The sequence below is a fragment of the Podarcis cretensis genome (genome assembly GCF_951804945.1).
Source record: "Podarcis cretensis genome assembly, chromosome: 4".
NCBI lineage: Eukaryota > Metazoa > Chordata > Lepidosauria > Squamata > Lacertidae > Podarcis > Podarcis cretensis.
The window spans coordinates 5,360,801-5,386,606 of NC_137173.1; the positions used below are offsets into that span (position 1 = coordinate 5,360,801).

At 48.6% G+C, this 25,806-nt stretch overlaps 1 protein-coding gene across 2 annotated transcripts in view; it reads right to left on the reverse strand.

Moving 5' to 3' along the window:
- Nucleotides 1-25,806, reverse strand: part of INPPL1 (inositol polyphosphate phosphatase like 1) — a 90,406-nt gene that overhangs the window by 55,695 nt on the left and 8,905 nt on the right. For both annotated transcript variants that reach the window (XM_079973373.1, XM_079973372.1), the window contains exon 2: nt 2,713-2,776. In XM_079973373.1, the coding sequence (XP_079829499.1) occupies nt 2,713-2,776 (64 nt within the window). The remainder of the gene's footprint in view (nt 1-2,712; nt 2,777-25,806) is intronic.

The window sequence follows — 25,806 nt, forward strand, 5'->3', positions numbered from 1 at the left end:
GGACTGCAAACGGGCTCCTAGCTCCATCACAAAACACCTCTGGCAGGTCTCCCAAGGCGGGAGAAGACCTGAACCCAGCACAACCTGTGCCTATGAAGACAGGATTGAACTGGGAGGGCTTCACAGCAGTTTCAGCCCCCGAATCCTGAACCCCACTAAAGTGAAAACACTTGATAAAAGTTGTTTTTACTCACCCCACAAACATGGGAGGAGCTCAGTGGCGGGGGGGGGGCGGCATGCAAGATTAGAGCCCCTTGCTCTAATCCTGGGCATCTCTAGATGGGGGGGACGTATGCATGTGGGAAAGGGGGTTCTAAACCTCCCACTTCCTAATAATAATAATAATAATAATAATAATAATAATAATATATTATTATTTCTACCCCGCTCATCTGGCTGGGTTTCCCCAGCCACTCTGGGCAGCTTCCAACAAAAGATTAAAAATACATTAAAACATGAGCAACCCCTCTTCATGACATACACCCCTCCAAAATTAATTTATAAATAAATTAATTTATTCCCTTGCAAATTTAAGACCCTAACAATCCTTTCCCCCGCCCCAAATCCTCTTAATGTTGTTTTGAAAAGCTTTCTCCCACAACCAGGCTCTGAAACCAAATGGTGGTGAGGGTCACTTGCTGAGGGGGGGGCAGGGAGGAAGGGCTGAGCACCCTCCCCACTCAATACCCTCAGCAGTTTTCTCATTACCTTGGCAAACAAGGACCAAGCCCCCCCCCCCCCCTGTTTGCAGAGGTTAGCACCCAGCTCGGCTCTGAGAATCTGCACTTCCCATTTTGCTTTTTTAATACAGAAAGCGAATTCTGAGCCCTTAGAGCTTGCAAACGGAAGCAGTGAGGCCAAACAGTGCCCGGATAACTCCAAAAGCCAAGTGTAGAGAGCGGAGGGGGGTGGAATCAGTGCCTCTTTGAAGAAGATTTTCCTTCCCACAAGCCAAGGACCAGAGGCTGCTGCTTATTCAAGCCACAGAGCTGGCTTTTCTGTGCAACGAACTGAGATTATTTCAGCATTGCAGGGATGGGTGCCACATAGAATCACAGAACTGGGAAAAGGGGCCCCCAAGAGTCATCTAGTCCGACCCCCTGCCGATGCATGTGTGCTTCTCCGTGCCCCCCACCCACCCACCGAAGGCGGTATGGACACAGACAGGCTTACAAAACTGGTTTCCAACCATTTAAAAGCCTCGCCAACCTCTGGAGCCCAAAACAGGAAATGCCTGCTGAGAATTCCCTGTTTGGGCAGGGTGAAGCCACTACGATCAGTTGGTGGTTGGGGGCCATCCCAGGCGAGGGAAGAAGCTTTCCTTCCCCCATCAGCAACCACCACAACCCCCCCTTTCCCCCAGCCGCGGCGCAGGCAGAGAGGGCAGGCTCCTGGGCTCGCTTAGGATTCTGCAACACAAGCTGGGCAGCAAGGGGGGGGTTGGACCTGGGGAATGTCCTCCTTTCAGCAGCCCCCCCCCCTCCAGGGCTCACTTTTTCCTGCCGGCTTGGACGGCACAATGAGGTTACTGTTGTGCTATAAATGAACCATCGCCTGAGCCAGGCAGACTTCCTGCCAAGATTAGCAGTGTGTGGGCATCTGCAGTGCTCCTGCCAACCCCTGCTCTGCCCTGGAGACAGCGCTGGGCTAAAGGATCACCCGTTCCGCGGTCAGCAGGGAGAAGCGTCGCTCACGTCCCTGGGGACCTCCTGGCCTGCGCTCACAGCGCAGAGCCCCCCCCCAACCTTCTGTCTTCGCCAGCCAAGGGGCTGGGCATAAACCCCTGGGCAAGGGCCACCTTCTTTTCCACTCGGCACGTCGCCAAACGTTGCCCTGAATGTTAAACGGTTATAGAGCTCAGTCGGCAGAGCATGAGGCTCTTTAGTTTCAGGGTTGTGGGTTCGAAACCTACACTGGGCACAAAGATCCCGGTATTGCAGGGGTTGGGCTAGGTGACTCTGGGGGGGGGGTCCCTTTCCAATTCTACAGATTCTATGATTCTATAACAGGGAGTCCCACTGAACTGCATTGTTTATGAACAGCAGCCTTATGCCATTTTGGACTTCATATAATCACAGAAGCGCAGAACTGCAGATTTGGAAGGGACACCCACCCACCACACCCCCCGCTCCGGGATCATCTAGTCCAGGCATAGGCAAACTCGGCCCTCCACATGTTTTTGAGACTACAATTCCCATCATCCCTGACCACTGGTCCTGTTAGCTAGGGATGATGGGAGTTGTAGTCCCAAAACATCTGGAGGGCCGAGTTTGCCTGATCTAGTCCAACCCCCTGCAAAGCAGGAATTTCACCCAAAGCATCCATGGCAGATGAGTTTCAGACTACAACCCCCATAATTCCTGGGTACCACTTGCCATGTGACACTGGGAGGCTGATGGGAGCAGGCCCTGCTGGTTGAGGCGGATGGGAAGGGTAGTTCGAAACATCTTGGGAGTGCGCCTCTAAGGCTGGTGTACCGTGAGGAGTCATTCATCTTTCAGAACTGATTTCGGGATTCTCCCCTGCTACTGGAACTGCTTATGCCCTCCCCCCGAACCATTTCCTTCAAAAGTGTGCAGAGAATGCCATCCAGGAACAAACAACAGCATTTTGGGTACATAAAGCCACAGATCTTCATGCGCAACCGTCACCGGAAGCAACGGAATCTACACAAACTCTGCAAAAGGAGGCGGTGAGAGGTACGGAGCTCACCTGCACAGCCAGGAAATCCTCTTCGTCCGGCAAGATCCGGTAGGTGTGGACGTGCTTCTGGAATCTATGCCAACAACAAAAGGATTTGGGGAGAGAAAGAGAGGTTTAGAACAGGGGAATGACTATTGAGGTGAAGCTAGAGAAGAACTCAAATCTCCAAAATGGGAAGTTTTGGGGCTTTGTTCTCCCTTACATGAACCCACCACACACCCAGATCTGGACAACCCTGATCTCCGGGAACTTGGGATGGGTTGCACTTAAATCAGGGGCAAATTAAAAGCACCACCCCAGAAAGAAAAAACACATGCTCAGAGGCACTGCCTAGATCTTACAAACTCACAGATCTTCCTCTTCCACCAGGCCTTGGGCAGATTAATATTCTACAGCCTTTCAAATGGGTCTGTGGGAAAGGGGCGGTTGCTGCTGTCTCTTTGGGCTTTGTTTTAATTATTGACTTGAGTTTTTATCTTGTACTTTATGCTGCAAACCACCCTGAGATTTATTTATTTTTAAGTGGGTGTATATTATTATTACTATAATTATTGTTATTGTTGTTATTATTATTGTTGTTGTTGTTGCTGCTGTTGTGGTTGTTATTATTATTATTATTATTTTATTAAATTGCTTTCTGCGAGGCATCCCAAAGCGATTTACAGTGCAAAAACACGTAAGAAGCAATTGCACAAACGAAAACAATTTTTAAAACTGCAGGTCAAAGACTCTTGCCCCCATGTGCGCCTGGGTTTAGTCTTTGCTGCTTGACATAAAAACAGCACATTGGGGAAGAAAGCAATACACCTTTGCCAACCTGGCCACCCCCTCCCACATTTTGGACTACAACTCCCATCAGCCCCAGCATCCTGTGGTTGTTCTGGCTGGGACTGATGGGAGCTGGAGTCCAGCATTGCCAAGCGGCTGAAAGGCTGCCCACACCCCTACTGCAGGGCTCTATATATTATTTTATAAACTACCCACTGAAAGAGCACAGTCTCCAGAGACCAGTTAAGCAGGGGAGGGGCAGATGAACTTCCCTGTGTCGCAACTCAGGAGCCACAACTGAAAAGACCCTGCCTCTCGCTCCCGATGTGCTCTACCCTGGCTGCTGGAGGGAGGAGGAGAAAGCAAGGCAAACCCTCCAGCGGATTAAGAACATAATAAGAGTACTGCTGCATTAGGCCAGTGACACCCCAAGTCCAGCAACCGGTTCTCACAGGGGCCAACTAGATGCCCATTATGGGAAACCCAAAAGCAGGATTCGAACACAACACCCAATTCTCCCCCTCCTGTGGTTTCCAACAGCTGGGATTCAGAAGCATCGCTGCATCCACCCATGGAGGAAGAACAGAGCCGTCCTAGTTGAATCCATCCCTCTTTTAAAGCCATCACTGTCTCCTGGGGCAGGGAGTTCCAAAGATTAACGACATGTAAGGCAGCTTCACCCTGGGCAGCTGCTGTTGCAAGACTCTCTGGCGCTTTGGAGCACCATGGGTGAATTATGCAAAACAGAATATGCAAAACACATCGCTCGGGACTGACACGTCCTTGCAAATGAGAGGCAAACCACGAGGGCTGCGCATAACTAAACATTAAAATTATCGGGGGCTGGGAAGCTTGGGCTGGGCTGCAGACAGGGCTGGCCTCTGATGCAGACACAGCAAAGGGGGAAATTCATCTCTGTCACAGAGCTGAATGGAAACAAAAGGCTGCTTTTAGAATCATGGAATTGTAGAGTTGGAAGTTCTGATGGTTCCTACCATCAGAAAGTTATTCCTAATGCTTACGATTACCAGTTGCTGGAAACTGCAGGAGAGTTCTCTCGCACCCGGCTCCCTCTTGCAGGCACCAGCTTGGCAAATAATAATTTCACTATTTATACCACCCCCCCACCCATATGACTGGATTCTCCCAGCCACTCGGGGCGGCAAAAGTTTCCTGGCAGGAATGGGGTTGCATCAGGAAACGGAGCAAAAAAACAAATAAACTGAGACGATTATCTTCTTTAACGAGCCAAATTAAAGATCGCAGGTATAATGAATTTTCCGTGTCATACAAGGCACTTCCGCCGTTGATTGCTCGAAGCCAAATGAAAACCACGATGTTGCAAGGCAACGGGAGACAAGGTGAACATTCACAGCTCTGATCTCTGCAAAAGTTCAGAGAAAGAGAGACGGGGAGCCGGTTCCCAAACTCTGAGAATTACGCCCCTTCTCCTTTCTCCTCTCCTGACCAGAGAAAGGCCAGCCTGCCCCCACTTAACGCACAGGTGAATGTATTATTCAGAAGGCAAAGGAGATGAATAATTGGCACCAGCTTGCAGCCCCGGGAGGAGAAATGCAGAGGGAGGGCAATCAGGCACAAGGGCGTTGGCGGCTGGGTAGTGTACACAAAACCCTCGTGGCAAAGGGGAGGATGTGTCCCTGTGCCGCATCCACCCTGCGGCCCAATTTTCTTCTCCAAAACAGCTTTAGAGAGAGGGAAGCCTCCTATCTCAGCAGCAAATCAGCTGCTCCGCATGCGGAAGCTCCAAGGTGCAGCCTCCAGCCTCCCCCATTCGGAAAGAAAAAGGGATTTCAAGCAGCAAGGCTGGGACTGAGACCTCTGGCCCTCACAGAATCATAGAACTGTACGACACCAAAGGTCATCTTGCCCACCCCCGGCAAACCTTGAAGGCGGAATACACTGAGCCAGGGAACACAGCAGCAAGTCCGTCTCTTCGACAGAGGCCCAGCCTTATGGCTAAGCAACACCCCATTCTACGTTAGCACTTCCGCCTCCTTAAGTTTCCACAAACGAAACAATACGATACGATACTCTTTATTGTCACCGTCCCATACAGAACAACGAAACTGAAAATCTACATAAGATATTCAAAAACCAACAAGCTGCTATCCCACCTATCCCAACCTGTTTAGCCCCCTAAAAACTCTGATACCCCATTTTAAAAAAACAATATACAGTCATACATCGGGGTAAATATGCTTCAGATTGAGCGTTTTTACTCTCTGCGGCGACCCGGAAGTAATGGAACGCGTTATTTCCGGGTTTCGCCACTCACACAAACGCTCAAAATGACGTCACGCACATACGCAGAAGCAGGTTGCATTCTACTCAGGATGCGAATGGGGCTCCAGAATGGATCCCGTTCGCATCCAGAGGTACCATTGTACTCCCATACAGACTCCTTATACTGCATTTAAAACCAGCATTGCATTTGGATAGAAACTGTTTCTCAGGCGGCTAGGAGCAGGGACCGAACAACAGAAGCTCACCCTGTCACGGGGATTCGAGCCTCCGACCTTCCGATCGGCAAGTCCTAGGCTCAGTGGTTTAACCCACAGCGCCACCCGCGTCCCTAGAGACTCCTTACACTGCGTTTAAAACCAAAATCGCATTTGGATAGAAACTGTTCCTCAGTGGCTAGTCCTAGCCTTTATAACCCTGTCCCTTCTTCCAGAAGGCAGAAGCTGAAAGAGATCATTTCCGGAGTGCGCACTATCCTGCAGCTATCTCTGCAGCTTCCTTATGGCAACTGGAAGCGTAGATTTGATCCAAGGTGGTTATTGTCAAACGAGCCTCACGACGAAAGATGCTTGTGCGGATGATCTCAGTGATCAAGCTGGGATGTCAGGGTTCAGGAGATCTCTGAGGTACTATTATTAATTATTATTTATTTATTTATTTATTTATTTATTTATTTATTTATACCCTGCCCATCTGGCTGGGTTTCCCCAGCCACTCTGGGTGGCTTCCAACAAAACACTAAAATACAATGTTTCAACAATAGGGCCACATGTTCTTGACTAGAAGCTCCCATCAGCAATCTGGCAGCAGCATTCTTCACCAGGGGGAGCTTCCGAACAGCCCCCAAGGGCAGCCCCACAAAGAACACCTTACAGTAGTCCAGCCTTGAGGTAGCCAGTGTGTGGTCAGGGTCTCCCAGGAACGGCTGCAGTTGGCAAAGCAGACCGAGCTGGTAAAAGCACCCCCCTCTGGCCTGCTGCAGAACATCACACGACTCTTTTCAGAGAAAAGAACCGCGGTCGTCCCCACCTGACCCCAAGAAATGCAGGGCTGCTGCTTTTGCAGTCGGCCCGCCCCCCGATCCCCCCCCCCCCCACAATTCGGAAGCAGAAGGAGAAGTGTCTTCTGAAAAAAGGACACCCACTCAAGACAGGAAGCGGAGATGGTGATTCAGCAGCAAGCTCTGAGTCAGCACCCCAGCACAAGCTCAAATTTGGCTCCTGCGAAACGTCTCCGAGTTAAAACATCCAACCCGAAATTCCTCCCATCTCCGAAGCTGCCGATTCCTCCTTGCTTCCTTCCCCCCCCACGCCACCCCCACCCCCACCCCACCCCCCGGTCACCAGGGAAGCCTGCCAAAAAACGCCTGGGTCTCACTGACCCTTCAGGGGACAAAAGCCTCGCAACTATCTTCTTTGCAAAGGCTCTCCATTGCGCCTCTCGAATTCTTATTAGGAGCCTTCAGAATTTAGGCAGGCGGCAAAAGAGGCTCTTTTTGCGGCCTCCATTTTGCAACGCCGCTTTTGTTCCGGCTGGTTATTGAGGGCCTTCGGAGCAAAGCTACCGGCGAGTGGCTGGGGCAGCAATCTAGTGGGAATCTGCCCCGCAGAAAGGAAAGAGCAGGAACAAAAGAGCAGCCGGTTGCCGGATCAGACCAAAGGGATCAAGTCCAGCTTCCTGTTCTTTCTCACAGTGGCCGACCAGTTGACCGTTGTGGGGAACCAGCAAGGAGGTCTTGAAACGGACAGCAGCTTTATCTTGCTCTTGCTGTTTCCAGAGGTTGGTATTCAGAAAGACAGCACTGGACTTCTTTGCATGCGAGAACTTTCAGCCTTGCCAAACCGCTTTGCCCTCTAGATCTGTCGTTCCCAAAGGGGTGGCAGGATTAGCTGGAGGGTGCTAAGAGGTAAGGGGTACAGCCCCTTTCTTCCTCCACCCCTCTAAATGAACGGTTGCCATTCTGCCTGCAGAGGCGGGAGAGTCTAACACAGAATTGCCACCATCGCTGGTGGAGACAGGTGTCTCTCAAGCATCTCTGACCTGCTATCTTTGACTGGCAGTGCCAAGGTTATGACATTCTGCACATCTGCACATACCTGAAGGAGGGTCTCCATCCCCATCATTCTGCACGGACACTGAGTCCAGCTCCGAGGGCCTTCTGGCGGTTCCCTCCCTGCGAGAAGCCAAGTTACAGGGAACCAGGCAGAGGGCCTTCTCGGTGGTGGCACCTGCCCTGTGGAACGCCCTCTCACCAGATGTCAAATAGAAAAACAACTACCAGACTTTTAGAAGACATCTGAAGGCAGTCCTGTTTAGGGAAGCTTTTAATGTTTAATAGACTATTGTATTTTAATATTCTGTTGAAAGCTGCACAGAGTGGCTGGGGAATAAATAATGAATTATTATTATTATGAGTGCCTGTATCTCTTCCCTCTTCCCTGAGCTGCAGCACTTGAGGGCGCTGCGTGAGCAACGATAAACCATGCACAACGAACAGACAAACTAGCCCCACTCTACAGCAGGAATGGGGAACCTTCGACCCTGGAGATCTTGTTGAGCTACAACTCCCATTTTCCCTGCCCATTAGCCATGCTTGCTGTGATGGACACAAGGCCCAGCGGTTCCTCAAATACCCACTCTGCCCTGGCCTGTTCCCCCACTCCAGCTGTTTTAGGCCTCGCCTTCTTCTTTGGCGATCCCTCATAGCCGAGTTCTCGAAGCTACAAACATGAGTCTGACCAAACTGCAGGAGGCAGTGGAAGACAGAAGTGCCTGGTGTGCTCTGGTTCATGGGGTCACGAAGAGTCGGACACGACTAAACAACTAAACAACAACAACAAACATGGCAGAAATGACCGGCAGAACCCACGACCAAGAGAAAGAGACTGTGGAAGAAGACTGGAAGAAGTTTAAAATATATCTTAAGAGCTACTATAAAATTGAGGAGTGCTAAAATGCTAAGGGAGAGGAAGACGTAGAATTACAGCGGTAAATTTTGTTTGATTTAGGGTGAAATTGAAAGGGAGAATGAATTTATATTTAATTGGCTAAAAGGGTTGTTGAATAATTGTTAAAATAAAAGGATGCAAAAAGGGGAAGGTATGGGGAAGTCCGAGAAAAGAGGCTTATGGAAATAAGGTTAAGAAATTATGAATTTATGTGTTTGTTTCTATGTTGTTTTTGTTGTGTTTGTTAAAAATTGGAAAATTAATAAAAAAATTATTTTTAAAAAAAACAAAACAAACATAGCCGAGTAATAATAATAATTTATAATAATTTATTATTTATACCCCGCCCATCTGGCTGGGTTTCCCCAGCCACTCTGGGCGGCTTTCAACAGAATATTAAAATACAATAGTCTATTAAACATTAAAAGCTTCCCTAAACAGGTAAGACTGACTTCCATAAACACGGTTTTAAAAGTGAGTCCGTAAGTGACTGTGGAGGCCAATTCTGGATCCACACATCCTTCCATAGTGGGGACATAGGTTTCTGGGCGGGATTTGATCATGGTGAGGGTTTGTCAAGCGTGCCTTCCTCTTGGCACGTTTCTCCCTTGTGTCCCGAGTTCGAGTGTCTTCAAAGCCCATGACACCTTTGGTCAAGGCTGTTCTCCAACTGGAGCGCCCGTAAGCCAGTGTTTCCCAGTTGTCAGTGGTCTTATTACATTTTTTTAGATTTGCCTTGAGACAGTCTTTAAATCTCTTTTGTTGACCACCAGAATTACGCTTTCCATTTTTAAGTTCGGAATAGAGTAGTTGCTTTGGAAGACGATCATCAGGTATCCGCACAACATGAGCAGTCCAACAAAGTTGATGTTGAAGAATCATTGCTTCGACACTGGTGATCTTTGCTTCTTCCAGGTCACTGGCATTAGTTCGCCTGTATTCCCAAGTGATGTGTAAAGTTTTTCGGAGACACCATTGATGGACTCTTTCGAGGAGTTGGAGATGGCATTTATAAGTGGTCCACGTTTCACAAGCATACAATAAGGTTGGTAGTACAATAGCTTTGTAAACAAGCATTTTGGTTTCCCTGCAAATGTCCCAATCCTCAAACACTCTGCACTTCAATCAGGAGAAAGCCACACTCGCAGAGCTCAGGCGATGCTGGATTTCGGCATCAACGTTTTGGGCCCCCAACTCCTATCAGCTAGCACAGCCATGGTGCTGAGGTTCATAGGAGCACGACTGCCATGGCAAGGGCTGATGGGAGTTGTAGTCCAACAACACCCAGAGAGTCCCAGGTTGGGAGAAAGGCTGCTCTGGCCTCATTCCACCTGCAAGAATTCATTTTTCTGGCTCCAGGCCTCAAATGTTGGCACGGCTGCTCTGCCACCAACTGTGACACCCCTGGCAGCCTTACGGACGTGTGTCTCCAGCCCGGCAAGGCCTTGTTTGCGGGGGGTGGGGGCCGCTGGCCAGGAACAGTCCTGCACAGCATATGCATTCCACAGGCTCTGGTTTCTCTGAGCCTTTGGGCTGAGCGCCGGACGCCGCCAGCGCTGGACGCCAATGCTTTGAGGTTCGGGTTACGGCTGGTCCAGTGACTAATCCTGAGCAGACAGAGAAGCCCCGTTCCAGAAGTCAGCGCAGCAGAGCAGCTGAGGAGAGGGACAAAGGCCCCCTGTGCACCAAAGGCTGTTTCCCAGGAATGACCCAGGCCATCATCAAGAGAGCCTGCCGGATCGCTGGCCTGTTTACTCTAACACACACACCAATCTCTTTGGAGTTCACATGTAGGGCTGGGAGACTCGGGGCAGGATTACCAGCCTGCGCCACGCAGGCTGGGGCTATTTTGGACGCTGCCTCACAGCCTCCTGTGCATTTGCAGAGCACGCCTCTCGCAAGGAGCTGCTGCGCCAAGAGCGTCCCTGTTTCCACTGTGAGGAAAGAGGAGGCACGATAAGGAGTTTGTGGAATGATGCATGGCACAGAGATAGCGGGCAGAGACCGCTCTCATAACACTTAAGCGGGTGGGCATCTAAGGAAGCGAAATGCCGGAAGAGTCAGGACAGAGAAAAGGAAGCCCTTCTGCACACAAAGCCTAGCTTAAGCTGCGGGACTCCCTGCCACAGGACGCAGGGATGGCCACCCCAACTGGATAGCTTGAAAAGAGGATTGGACCAATTCATGGAGGAAGAGAGGGCTGCTGGCGGCTACCAGCCAAGATGGCTGTGCTCTGCCTCCATGGCTGAATCCTAGTTGCTGGAAACTGCAGAAAAGGAGAGTTTCTCTTGTGCTTGGATCCTGCCAGCTGGTTTCGCACAGGCATCTTGTTAGCCATTGTGAGAAGAGGATGCTGGACCATATGGGCCCCTATTGGCCTGATCCAGCAGGCTCTTCCCATGTTCTTATAATCTCAGGACTGATCTGCACGCTTAGTTTCCCAAACTTGGGTCTCCAGCTGTTGTTTTTTGGACTACAACTCCCATCATCCCTACTAGCAGGACCAGTGGTCATGGATGATGGGAACTGTAGTCCCAAAACAGCTGCAGACCCAAGTCTGGGAAGCCCTACTTTGAGTGACCTTGCTCAGCAGTGCCTACGCTGACTGGCAGCTGTCCTCCAGGGGTCTCTGGAAGGGGGCATCTCTCAGCCCTTCCTGCAGAAGCCACTGGGGAGTAATCATAACCATTGATATAACGATAAAACAACAAATATAATGTTTTTTTTGTATCTAACAAAAACAAAAAAAGAAATACAATAACTTGGAACTGTGTGTGAAAAAATTGTAAAAATAATAATACAATGAGTCTAATTGGAAGCCAAATGTGTTTCTTTTGTTTTCTTTTCTCCTTCCTTTTTTTCTTCCCCCCCCTTCCCCTTACTCCCCCACCCTCTTCTTTTTTCCTTTTTGTGTCTCTTTTCTTGGTCTTTCTCTTTTTGATATGTTAAGAAAGAGATAAAGAGATTAAAGTGCAATATGAAAACTTCAGTAAAAGTGTTGTTGTGTAATTTCTCTATTATTATTATTTATATATTGTTAAAATTGGCTAATTGTAATGATTTGATGTAGCAACTACTGTGGTTTTTTCCTTTGTTATTGTTGAATTCTAAATCAAGTATTTTTTTAAAAAAAGATATAACGATATCATATGCTTCTGATCTTGTACGGGGTTGTTGTATTTAGACTGGTGTGTGTTTGTTTCTTAAGGCGAGCTGCTTTGAGCACAGATATATTTCTTGAAAGTGTGATGTAGATGTAAAGAGACTGGGGCAGCCTGCCACACTCTGCTAGGCGGGCAGGAGATGTGCTTGTGTGGCTCGCTCCTTCCTCCATCCCTCTGCCCACGACTGCATCTGGTTCCCCCAAGGGAGGTCTTCACTCTGCATCTGGTACATTCTCTTGGTCCCAGCGTCACCCTTCCCAGAAATCAAGGCAGGGCTCGTCTCGAAGGGGAAGCCACGGCATGTCTTCAACCCCACACGCCTACGACCCTGGTCCCCACACTGCCTTCGCGGCGCAAGAAAAAGCCAGGTAGGCATAGCACCTCATGCATGATGGAAGAAGAGGCCGAATGCTGGGCAGAGAGGGCACCACTGAGGGCTTATAGCCGGGATGCCAATGTTCTTCCCTGGAGGAAGCAATCCTTCTGAATGCCAGTTACGATATGATAATCTTTATTGTCATTGTCCCATACAGAACAACGAAATTGAAAAATCTACATGAGACATTCAAAACCAACAAGCCTGCTATCCCAGCTATCCCAGCCTGGTTAGCCCCTAAAAACTCTGATACCCCATAATTAAATACAATATACTCCCATAGAGACTACCTTAAAGGTAAAGGTAAAGGTACCCCTGACCATTAGATCCAGTCGCGGACGACTCTGGGGTTGCGGCGCTCATCTCGCTTTACTGGCTGAGGGAGCCGGCATACAGCTTCCAGGTCATGTACCCAGCATGACTAAGCCGCTTCTGGTGAACCAGAGAGCGCACGGAAGCGCCATTTACCTTCCCGCCGGAACGGTACCTATTTATCTACTTGCACTTTGACGTGCTTTTGAACTGCTAGGTTGGCAGGAGCAGGGACCGAACAACAGGAGCTCACCCTGTCACGGGGATTCGAGCCTCCGACCTTCCGATCGGCAAGTCCTAGGCTCAGTGGTTTAACCCACAGCGCCACCCGCGTCCCTAGAGACTCCTTACACTGCGTTTAAAACCAAAATCGCATTTGGATAGAAACTGTTCCTCAGTGGCTAGTCCTAGCCTTTATAACCCTGTCCCTTCTTCCAGAAGGCAGAAGCTGAAAGAGATCATTTCCGGGGTGCGCACTATCCTGTGCTATCTCTGCAGCTTTCTTATGGCACCTGGAAGCGTAGATTTGATTCAGGGTGGGAAGAGTGCACCCAATTATTCTCTCCACAGTACAATGGTAAAATGCCATCAACAGGTCCTATGAGAGATTATTTTTCCAGAGGAGTCTCAGTTTCTGGATACCACAGGAGGGGAGAGCAATGCTCCTGTGCCGGAATCCTGCCTGCATGTTTCGCTTGGAGGCACCTGGGCAGGGATGGCTACCAACTGGGATTGATTTTAAAAAGAATGAGGCAAATTCATGGAGGAGGGGAGGGCTATCGAAGGCTCCTAGCCACATTCTGTCTTCATGGTCGGAGGCCGCGATGCTTCTGAGTTGCAGCTGGCGGAAACCAAGTTGCAGCTGGTGGCGTTCTTCCCAGAGGCGTCTGATTGGCCGCTTGAAGAACAGGATGCTGGACTAGCTGGGCCACTGGCCTGATCCAGAAGGCTCTTCGTAGGTTCTTGTTATCTAACCTGAACTCAGGATCTCGTGGTGAAAAGCAGTGAAGGAATCTTACGAGCAAACAAATCATTTAACAAATACAGTCATACCTCATGTTACGTTTGCTTCATGTTAACGTCTTTTCGGGTTGCGTCCCGCGGCAACCCAGAAGTACTGGAAAGGGTTACTTCCGGGTTTCGCAGCTCACACATGCGCAGAAGTGCTAAATCGCACTTCGCACATGCGCACAAGCACTAAATCGCACTCCACACCTGCGCAGATACGGCGCTTCAGGTTGCGGGCTTTTCAGGTTGAGAACGGGCCTCCAGAACACATCCCGTTCACAACCAGAGGTACCACTGTAAAATGGTCTCAAGCAAGTCATTTTCTTCCAGCCTCAGTTTCTCATCTGTAAAACGGACATCTTTGCCATCTATCTCAAAATGTTTTCTACCAGCAAATGACAAAGCATTTCATTATTTTTTTCCTTTTGCAAAAGGGGAATTCCTGCTAGGAATTCCTACTGGCCCTAACTCAGCAGTATAATAGCAGCAACTGTAGTCAAAAGGTTTAAACGAGAGGATGCAACATTCAACCACAGACACTCAGGTGTGAAGTCTGGCTTTCTGCTTCCATTCCCTGCCGCATGCACGAAAAATAAAAGCGCAATGGCACCCGTCCCTTTCCAACAGCAGTGGGGGGGGGGGGACCAGCCTTACGAACTGAAACAGGGTCCGAAACAGTTCTAAAATCAGAGGTTCTGGGAATCCCAAGCTCCTCACAGTCACCCAAGCACCCCTGGACAGCAGCTGGAAGTGTGAAGCTGCTGTGGTTCCAGAATTGCAAAGGGGTTGGACTAGATGACCGCCAGGGAGCCCTTCCAACTCTAAGGAGCAGCTGTTTCAGCCAGAAGGTCCCAGACACCATCTCTGGCACCTGCCTGAACCCTGGTAAGCTGCTGCCAGCCAGTGCTGACGACACTGAGCGAGATGGACCTCTTCTGAATACTGAGATTGATTATGGACTGAGTTTGTTTCACCTCTGTGGAATATTTTGAGTACTAAATTGTGCATTTATGGATTGCTATTACTTTAGATCCAAAAACTGTTTGCATTAATGTATAAGTTTGTATTAATGTTTATATGTATAACATCTGAACATGGATTAAGTTTGTTTTACTTTTGCTGTGCCACAGGGGTCACTTAAACAAAGATATTCTGTATCTGTGGATTGCCAAACACCTGTAACTCCATCAATATTGCACTTGTCTATATAACCCTACTTTGTAGCAGTTGCTGCTTACTGCAGCTACTACTGTGCCATAAGATCCACTGTCCTGTAATATCACATATGGTGTGTACAGTTATTTATGGTTTTATATTATTTTTGCTGTAAAATGCATGAGATCACGATGTCGTATTTATTTGTATTAATTAGAGCTTTAACTACTGATGAAGCCCAGGACGGCGAAACAAGGCCAATATTCTGGAAATCCTTGTCTTTAGACTCTGCGAAAGGATTCTGTGGAACTGTAACAACCTTTCATGTGTATTGTGTGGACCTTACGAACAGACAGGTGGAATAGATACCTGTATACATGTATGGACCTTATGCATGAACCGACTAGAGAATGATCTGATCCACTGCATCTTCTGCTTTGTTCGTTTGTGAGTTACTTTATGAGTTACTTCTGTTGAAATTTATGATTTGATACAATGAATTTGTTGTTGTTTAGTCGTTTAGTCGTGTCTGCCTCTTTGTGACCCCCTGGACCAGAGCACGCCAGGCACTCCTGTCTTCCACTGCCTCCCGCAGTTTGGTCAAACTCATGTTCGTAACTTCGAGAACACAGTCCAGCCATCTCTGTCGTCCCTTTCTCCTTGTGCCCTCCATCTTTCTCCCAACATCAGGGTATTTTCCAGGGAGTCCTCTATTCTCATGAGGTGGCCAAAGTATTGGAGCCTCAGCTTCAGGATCTGTCCTTCCAGTGAGCACTCAGGGCTGATTTCCTTCAGAATCAGGTTTGATCTTCTTGCAGTCCATGGGACTCTCAAGAATCTCCTCCAGCACCAGTATTCAAAAGCATCAATTCTTTGGCCATCAGCCTTCTTTATGGTCCAGCTCTCACTTCCATATATCACTACTGGGATAACCAGAGCTTTAACAATGAATAGTATACCTTATTTATCTAAGAACACAGCCGGTTTGTTTACTGATGGTACCGGAGGCAGTTTCTTGTGCCAGTCCTGTGAATGATAAGGCATTTGCCGAGAGCCTCTCTGGAAAGAAACCCACACCTCGGCCTCTGCACCAAAGAGTTAAAGCCCCGAAGCGCCTCTGCAGACACAGCAATGAAGTTCATTTTTTCTTCCTCCTGGCGAGAGCTATTTATAGTGCATAGTGGCGGTTTGTTTTCCCATCTGCGCTGGAGGAACACAGATATATACACATATTCTCCCTCTCTGCCCCCTCTCTCTCTGCAGCGTCAGCCGCACAGCCTGTGACTCAGTGAAAAGCACACAGGCTCCCAAGCCAGGATGCCGGCAGAGGAGGAGGAGGAGGAGGCGGGGGCGGGGAGGCTATCTTTAGCCTGCAGCGGGGGAAACCCAGCTTAGGCGGCAGCCTCTGCAGAGAACAGAGAGTTTCTGTCTCCGCAGACGAGTGGCGGGTCAGTTCTGGCTACAAAGGCACCAAAGCAGAGAGACACAGATTGTGGAAGGAGGCTGGGGGTCAGAGGGAGGGGCTGGGGGTGCCCATACATAGAATCAGAGAATGGTGGCATTGGAAGGGACCCCCCAAGAGTCATCTAGTCCAACCCCTGCTCTGCAGGAATCACAGCCACAGCATCTCTGGCAGGTGGCCGTCCACTATCTGCTGCAATACCTCCAACGAAGGAAAGAGTCCATCAGCTTTCACCATTCCTAACGTTTAGTCAGAACCTCCCACCTTGCCATTTGAACCCCTTGCTTCGGGTCATAGAATCATAGAATCATAGAGTTGGAAGAGACCACAAGGGCCATCAAGTCCAACCCCCTGCCAAGCAGGAAACACCATCAGAGCACTCCTGACATATGGTTGTCAAGCCTCTGCTTAAAGACCTCCAAAGAAGGAGACTCCACCACACTCCTTGGCAGCAAATTCCACTGTCGAACAGCTCTTACTGTCAGGAAGTTCTTCCTAATGTTTAGGTGGAATCTTCTTTCTTGTAGTTTGGAACCATTGCTCCGTGTCCGCTTCTCTGGAGCAGCAGAAAACAACCTTTCTCCCTCCTCTATGTGACATCCTTTTATATATTTGAACATGGCTATCATATCACCCCTTAACCTCCTCTTCTCCAGGCTAAACATGCCCAGCTCCCTTAGCTGTTCCTCATAAGGCATTGTTTCCAGGCCTTTGACCATTTGGGTTGCCCTCCTCTGGACACGTTCCAGTTTGTCAGTGTCCTTCTTGAACTGTGGTGCCCAGAACTGGACACAGTACTCCAGGTGAGGTCTGACCAGAGCAGAATACAGTGGCACTATTACTTCCCTTGATCTAGATGCAATACTCCTATTGATGCAGCCCAGAATTGCATTGGCTTTTTTAGCTGCCGCGTCACACTGTTGGCTCATGTCAAGTTTGTGGTCAACCAAGACTCCTAGATCCTTTTAACATGTACTGCTCTCAAGCCAGGTGTCACCCATCTTGTATTTGTGCCTCTCATTTTTTTTTGCCCAAGTGCAATACTTTACATTTCTCCCTGTTAAAATTCGTCTTGTTTGTTTTGGCCCAGTTCTCTAATCTGTCAAGGTCGTTTTGAAGTGTGATCCTGTCCTCTGGGGTGTTAGCCACCCCTCCCAGTTTGGTGTCATCTGCAAATTTGATCAGGATGCCCTTGAGTCCATCATCCAAGTCGTTGATAAAGATGTTGAATAAGACCGGGCCCAAGACAGAACCCTGTGGCACCCCACTAGTCACTCTTCTCCAGGATGAAGAGGAACCATTGATGAGCACCCTTTGGGTTCGGTCAGTCAGCCAGTTACAAATCCACTGAGTGGTAGCATAGTCAAGTCCGCATTTTACCAGCTTCTTTACAAGAATATCATGGGGCACCTTGTCAAATGCCTTGCTGAAATCAAGGTAGGCTACATCCACTGCGTTCCCTTCATCTACCAGGCTTGTAATTCTGTCAAAAAACGAGATCAGGTTAGTCTGACATGACTTATTTTTCAGAAATCCATGCTGACTATTGGTGATCACAGCATTCCTTTCTAGGTGCTCACAGACTGTTTGCTTAATGATCTGCTCCAGAATCTTCCCTGGTATTGATGTCAGACTGTGACTGGGCGGTAATTATTTGGGTCCTCTCTTTTCCCCTTTTTGAAAATAGGGTCCTGCCCTCTAGAGCAGCAGAAAACAAGCTGGCAGCCCTGAAGATATCGGAAGTTGGCTAAACTCTCAGTCTCCTCTTTTCCAGGCTGAACACACCCAGCTCCTTCAACCGTTCCTCATCAGGCTTGGTTTCCAGACCCCTGATCCTCTTGGTTGCCTCCTCTACCCACCACCTTCCAGCTTCTCAACCTCCTTCTTAAATTCTGGTGCCCAGAACTGGACACAGGACTCCAGGTGTGGTCTGACTAAGGATCAATAAAGCAGCACTATGACTTCCCTTGTGGGACGCAGGTGGCGCTGTGGGTTAAAGCCTCAGCGCCTAGGGCTTGCCGATCGAAAGGTCGGCGGTTCGAATCCCTGCGGCGGGGTGCGCTCCCGCTGCTCGGTCCCAGCGCCTGCCAACCTAGCAGTTCGAAAGCACCTCCGGGTGCAAGTAGATAAATAGGGACTGCTTACTGGTGGGAAGGTAAACGGCGTTTCCGTGTGCGGCTCTGGCTCGCCAGAGCAGCGATGTCACGCTGGCCACGTGACCCGGAAGTGTCTCCGGACAGCGCTGGCCCCTGGCCTCTTAAGTGAGATGGGCGCACAACCCCAGAGTCTGTCAAGACTGGCCCGTACGGGCAGGGGTACCTTTACCTTTACCTTTTTATGACTTCCCTTGATCCAGACACTAGACTTCTGGGGGTGCAGCCTAGAATCGCATGAGCTTTTTTTGCTGCTGCATCCCTTCCCAGAGCTAGAATTCCCAGGGTGGCTTAACAATCAATCCCTCTTCACCAATACCTCGGGTTACAGACGCTTCAGGTTAGAGACTCTGCTAACCCAGAAATAGTACCTCGGGTTAAGAACATTGCTTCAGGATGAGAACAGAAATCACACAGCAGCGGTGCGGCAGCAGCGGGAGGCCCCATTAGCTAAAGTGGTGCTTCAGGTTAAAAACAGTTTCAGGTTACGAACGGACCTCCGGAACGAATTAAGTACTTAACCTGAGGTACCACTGTAACTCTGGGAACTGTAGCTCTGGGAGGGCATCTCCTAACAATTCCCATCGCCCTTAACAAACTGCAGCAATCTCAGCCCGTTCCATGTCTCATGCAATGACCCAAACGTAACCAACCTATTTCTCAAATCCTTTGCTTACCTGTGGAACTCACTGCCTCAAGACATGGTACTCCAATCTTCATAGTATGCACTACACATCCATGCCCTAGAAGGACTAAGTTTCTGGGATCTGATTCCCATCCCTGGATATGATGGCAAGGAGACAATCAGATCCCCAAAGAAACACCCTTCCCCAAGATATGTGTTTTCCCAAGAACACAGGGTGGGGGGGGGGTGTATTCTCTGCAGCCCTCTAGCTGGGAGCCACCAGCTGTCCAAACAGACCTGCAGCATCCTGAACTCGCAGCCATTCCTAAAATAACTGCTGCCGCTATTCTAGAGAGTCAAAAAGCTCTTTGCGGAGAAAGTGTTCTGGAACCGGTCTTGGGTTGGTGCCTCCGAAAGGGCTTTTAAGCGCTAATTTGGTGCTGGAAGTAAAAACACAAGACCGCCCTCCTAGGAGGGCAGATACAACTGTGGCGATGGTATCTGCCTGGGAGCAGACTGGATTCACAGCACACAAAGGCAAAGCCCCTGTTACTGCAGCTTAATGAAAGAGGGAATCTCTCAATTGCATTTCCTTATTTCCTCATTCGTCGTCACCCATGCAGATTGCAAAAGCTGGGCCCCTAAGCATGCATTAAAGCAGTGTTTCCCAACCTTTGGTCTCCACCTGTTTAGGGACTACAATTCCCATCATCCCTGACCACTGGGTCTTGCTAGTTAGGGATGATGGGAGTTGTAGTCCAAAAACAGCTGGAGGCCAAAGGTTGGGAAACACTGCATTAAAGCATGAACGCAAGGGAACACATTCAAGGTAAAGAGAACCACTCCCTCGTTCTCTAGTGACAGGCCAATGTCTGAAAGGATCAAAGATCTTCATCCGTACCAGAAGGTGGGAACGGGGAAAACTTCTTGTTTATACATGGTTGAAAACTTATATATACAGTGGTGCCTTGGTTCTCAAACGCCTTGGTACTCAAACGCCAAAAAACCAGAAGTAAGTTTGTTTCTGTTTTCAGATGTTTTTCGGAAGCCGAACATTCGGTGCGGCTGTCAGCTATTGTTTCCGGGGTGCCTGCACCAAACAGAAGCTGCGCCTTGGTTTTTGAACATTTCGAAGTCTAATCGACTTCTGGAAAAGATTAAGTTTGGCGCTTTTGTTTTTGCTATTTGTTTTGCGTTTTTGTTTTTGAGGCTTTTTCGGTTAATTTGTTTCTGTGTCTGTGTTCAGCTACTGTGTTCAGCTACTGGTCGATTGATTGTGTGACTGCGGAAATGGATAAAAGCCCTCCATCCAAACAATGACTATCATCAGTGCAGGGAAGGGGAACAAATTATTTTAATCTTTATCATCTGCAATAGTGTCTTATTTATTTTATCGTACAGTACATTGATTACTGCTTTCATTTTACGGATCAATGCTCTCGTTAAATAGCAAAATACATGTTAAATCGCTGTTTTGGGAGTTGTTTTTAAAAGTCTGGGATGGATTAATCCATTTTGCGTTACTTTCTATGGGAAAGCGCGCCTTGATTTTGGAACACTTTGGTTTTGGAACGGACTTTCGGAAGGGATTAAGCTTGAGAACCAAGGTCCCACTGTACAGTCATACCTCGGGTTAGATATAATTCAGGTTGAGCACTTTTGGGTTGCGCTCCACAGCAACCCAGAAGTAACAGAACACGTAACTTCCGGGTTTTGCTGCTCGCGCAGTCAAAATGACGTCACATGCATGCACGGAAGCGGCGAATCGCGACCCACGCACGCGCAGACGCAGGTTGCGTTCGCTTCAGGATGCGAACAGGGATCCAGAACGGATCCCGTTCTTATCCAGAGGTACCACTGTATATATAAACAAACACATGCGCGCGCACACAAACTAGCAAGCGCTGAGCTTTCTGCATCATTGCTTTAAGGAGCACACAATTTTCTCAAGTCAACAGCAACCTGAGTGGATAACTGCGCTCTAAGCTGGTATAGCTGCCTCCCTCCCTCTGGTGGTGTCATAAAGCCCAAACAGCTGCCAAGGAGAAGGCTGTGGTTCGGGTGGGGGAGGAGCAGATGAAATTCCTGCAAGACTTAGACTGTTCCTCCTTGCTGGGCAAAACCTCCTGGGCATTGCGGAGCAGCCTTCAGAAGCAGGCACATTCCGCACCACTTGGGTGCAGTTAGCAAAACAAGAGGAAAATTGGTTTTCCAGCCACAGACACTGGGATGTCCCTGCAAAAAAACAACAACACCCAAAGGCCAGCGAGGAGGAGGAGGAGGAGGAGGAGGAGGAGGAGGAAGAAGAGGAGGGAGACCAGTGCCAAGAAAGGAGAGCATGTGCTTCTCTCCTTGCAAGGAAGCAAGACAGAGGCACCTCTTGTTGGGACTTCTGAACTTAAAAAGGGGTTTTGTTTAAACCACAGGAAAGTGCCCAAATGTTCAGGCTGTGGCTCAACAGGCTAACCCGGGGGTGGGCAGACCCAGTTCAGGGACCTAACTTGCTCCCCCCCCCCCCCCACACCCTCAGGTTTGGTAGGGAGGGGGCTGTGTAAGGGCAAGGCTGCAGCTTCGCGGCAGAGCACTCGCTTGGCCTTCAGAAGGCGACAGGTTCAGTTCCTGGGCAGGGCTGGGGAAAGACTCTCCTGCCTGGAGAGAAGCTGCCAGTCAGTGTAAGCAATGCTGGGCTCGGTGGACTACAGGCCTGACTTGAGCTAAGGCAGTTTCCTACGTGCCAGGGCGGAAGGGGTGAGGATGCTGTGGGAAACTCACAAGCAGGATCCGAGCCTGTGCTAGAAACTCAGATATACAAACCAGGGTTGCAGATATATAAACCAGGGTTACAGTCGCCAAAATGCAATGCCTAGTGCCATTTGGGGGCCAGACAGCTCAGAAGTCATATTTCTCAATACGCCTTTTTGGTTCCTGAAACTCATTCTGATTGCGCGGATAAAATGTCACAGATAGAATTCTACAAGACGTGTTGTTAATGTGTGAAAACAGTCCCGATCCGAGGATCCCTCCAGATGGTGGAGACACCAGGTGCGATCCTGGTGCCCAGGCACCTTCACTCGGTCGCAAGAGGCTGAAAGCCAGGTGCAAAATGCACCTGGTGAATTTCAAACGCTGTTCCCAGCACAAGAGCAAAACTCTCCCCGCCTGTGGTTTGCAGCAACTGGTATTCAGAAGCATTGCTGCTTCTGACTGCGGAGGCAAAGCAGTGCCATCCTGGCTGGAAGCCATCGATAGCCTCCTCCGTGAATTTTTCCAATCCTCTTTTAAAGCCATCCAAGTTGGTGTCCATCCCTGCCTCTTGTGGCAGGGAGTTCCACAATCTGACTGTGCAGTGCATGAAAAACTTCCTTTCCTCTATCCTGAATCTTCCAGCATTCAGCTTGTCCACAGGTTCTGGTGTTGGGAAAAGAGAAAAACCTTTCTCTGCTCACTTTCTGCATGCCAGGCATAATCTTTCAAACGTCCATCACGCCCCTTCTTAGCTGGTCTTTCCTCTAAACAAAAGAGACCCAAGCATCTGAAGGAACACGCAGAACAACCCCAGGACCTTTATTACAGCCAACCAAACAGAAACGTCAGAAAAATGTCAGCGGCTCAGAACAGCGGCTCACAAAGGAAGCCTCAGCGGCAAGATACTTCGTGCCCTTTCACATTCTATATGAGCCATTTCTTTGTTCTCGAAGGCAAGAGTGGAAAAAGAGGGAGCCTCAGAAATCAGATGTATTTGGCGAACACACAGAGGCAATGCGTTCCGTGGTACTTGCTCCCCGTAAAATCTGCACGGCCTCATTATTATCACTGTCCATTTGAAACAACTGCAAAAGCATCCCCACCCGCTCCGAACCAGACGCTCTCACTTCACCCAGAGTAGCTGGGATGCCTGGCGGTTTCAATGAGGTTTGCAACAGGAGAAATTTATAGTTGGAGGGGCCCCAAGAGCTCTTTAGCCTGGGGGCCTTTCAGGCTCAGAACTGGTAAACATATATTTAAAAGCACAATTTTCTCAAAGGCAACTGAAAATCCGTCACATGCAAAACAGCTGTATCTATAAATAAATTCCCCACTGAAACAAACCAACATTTATCTGTTACCACTAAATAGGTGCCTTAAATAAAAACTGTCTTATGTCGGTTTGCTTGCAAGGAGATGTCCTGGACTGGACTTTGGCAGAACTTCCAGAGCTGGGAGAGTCACAAACCACAGAGGGACATTATCTTCAGAAGACACACACAAGAATAATGCCTTTTCAGAAAGAGGGTTCAATGGCTCATGAAATCACATCCTCTGACTTGGGAACCCGGCCTCTAAACCTTAGAAAGTATATTCAGGAATGCATTAATTTGTTTTTTAAAAAGGTAAAGGTAAAGGACCCCTGGACGGTTCAGTCAAAGGTGAATATGGGATTGTAGCGCCCATCTCGCTTTCAGGCCGAGGGAGCCAGCGTTTGTCCACAGACAGTTTTCCGGGTCATGTGGCCAGCAGGACTAAACTGTTTCTGGCGCACAGAGGACTGTGACAAGTGCCAGAGCGCATGGAAACACCGTTCACCTTCCCGCCAGAGTGGTACCTATTTATCTACTTGCACTGGTGTGCTTTCAAACTGCTAGGTTGGCAGGAGATGGGACAGAGCAACGGGAGCTCACCCTGTTGCGGGGATTTGAACACGGTGGTTTAGACCACTGCGCCACCCACGTCCTTGCATTAATTTATAGCTTTTTTAAAAAAAAACCTCTCTGCACATGCACAGAGATGCATATTCTGTTGCAACCTTGACCAAAAGCAATGTCCCTGAAATAAGTTTTGGGGCACACCTACACCCCTTCCCTGGGACACAACGAACAAAATAACAGGCTTGGAACAGGGGTATTTATTTTTAAAGAGTCCAAGTGTGATCATAGGTGGCAACCAACACAGATGTCCAGCTGCGGCTGCCCAAAGGGAGCCTCAAATTACCAGTTTCTCTTAATCACAACTCCAGATCTCCCTCCATCTTAATCCCAGGAAATGAAATGTTCACAAGGAAACTGGGGTGAGGGGGAAGGGAGAGAAACCTTTCCTTCCCCTGTGAGATTCGGCCAGAACCCTGGAGGAAATTCCCCTGCCCAAGATCCAGCCAGAGTTGGATCTCAGGAACAAGAAATCTCCTCCTGTTTTAATCCCATTCAAAAATGTTTCTTGCCTTGGCAGAAAGCACGGAAAGTGTGGGCAGAGGGCTGGGCAAAGGAAGTGAGCCACAAATTGATTCATCTGCAATGGATCTTGCAAAGTAGGAGCAAAGAGAACATGAATATGTACATGATTCCCTTTCCCTTGTGGCTAAGCACTGATACGGAAGGGGGGGGCATGTCTTCTTCACCTTCTTCTTCGCTACAATATATCCATTTATTTCCAATTGTCAATGTCAAAAGGGACTAAAATCTATAAAATTCATAGAAAATCAACGTGCCAATTTGCTCAATTTCTCTAGGACTCCATGACACCTCCCCTGTCCTCCATAATCCCTCAAGCAAGGTGTCAATACCCTAATCCTGTCAAATCGCTCTGCCATGCCTTTCCTCCGGGCAATGCCAGTACATGGACCATTGTCTTCTCATCACTGGTACTCAGGATGTGCTTATCTGCACATATCTCCAGCTCTGCATATTCCCCCCTCCCTCCTCCATATGTTAATCCTGTATAACCCAACCTCTTCTTAATGTATTCATGATGTAATCTGTGTAACCCAACCTCTTCTTAATGTATTCATGATGTAACTGGGATGTATTTTGCACTGTATTCTGGGACATGGAGGGAAGTTTCAAAAGTTCATGTCACCCCTTTCTCACTGTTCAATCTCGTCTTGAACCTATTGCGCAATAAACTTGGATCTTCTGCAGCTTGCTCCTGTCTCCGGCTGAGCTCATTTTTCCTCTGCAGGGACCCGCGGACTTAGTCCGACGAGCTGGGTGGCAGAGCAGCCTCGCACCCAGATTTTACCGTAACAGCACCCTCACCAAAATAATAGTAACATAAATTATTATTATTATTATTATTGCTGTTCATGGAGTCTCATTTAAATAAATCTTCCTCATGAAGAATGGGTCTATTGGTGGTCTTCAACCACAACATGTATACAGAACCTCCATTTACAGGAGCAGAATACCTTGGGAAAACAGTCTGCTTTGCTTTTGGACTTTCTGGAGAAATCTGCTTGACAACATTAGAAACAAGGGGTTGTAGCCAGCTACTCAGAGTAGGCCCACTGTCATTAATGCAGCTAAGTTAACCATGTCCTTTAACTTTGACAGGGATACTCGGAGTAGGCCTTGCAGGTGGCTAAGAACCAGGAAGGGGTCTTAATTCACCAACAATTTAGTGATGGGAGATGCACGCTTTTCCTAGGAAAGCTTAAGGCATGTGTATTAAAAAACGAAAACACGCTGTGTGTGTATTAAGAACAAAAAACCCAACAAATCACCAGTCTGTTATAACCAGCAGGCTCTTGAGGGGAGGCCGAAAAAGGAAAAATCCAGCGGGAATGAAGGCTTTTGCCTCTGTGGGAAGAACAGGCCACAATTTGCTATTTAAAACAAAACCAGAAAGCCAAAGAACTGGGAGTCCTTCTAAGATTACTAATAGCCATAAGACAATATGCACAACATTTTTGTCCTCTGTTCTTCAGAGGATACAATGCACAGAGCAGGAAGGATGCCTCAAATGTGATCTAGTGCAAACTCCCGGGTGGGATGCTGTTGTGCTGTTGTGTTTGTTGCTATATCAGGGGATTTCGCGGTGTGACAGCAAGCCTGTGGGTCCCTCTGTCTCTGCATGAGCTAAGGACAGAGGGAACTGGGGAGGCCCAAACCCCACTGCTGC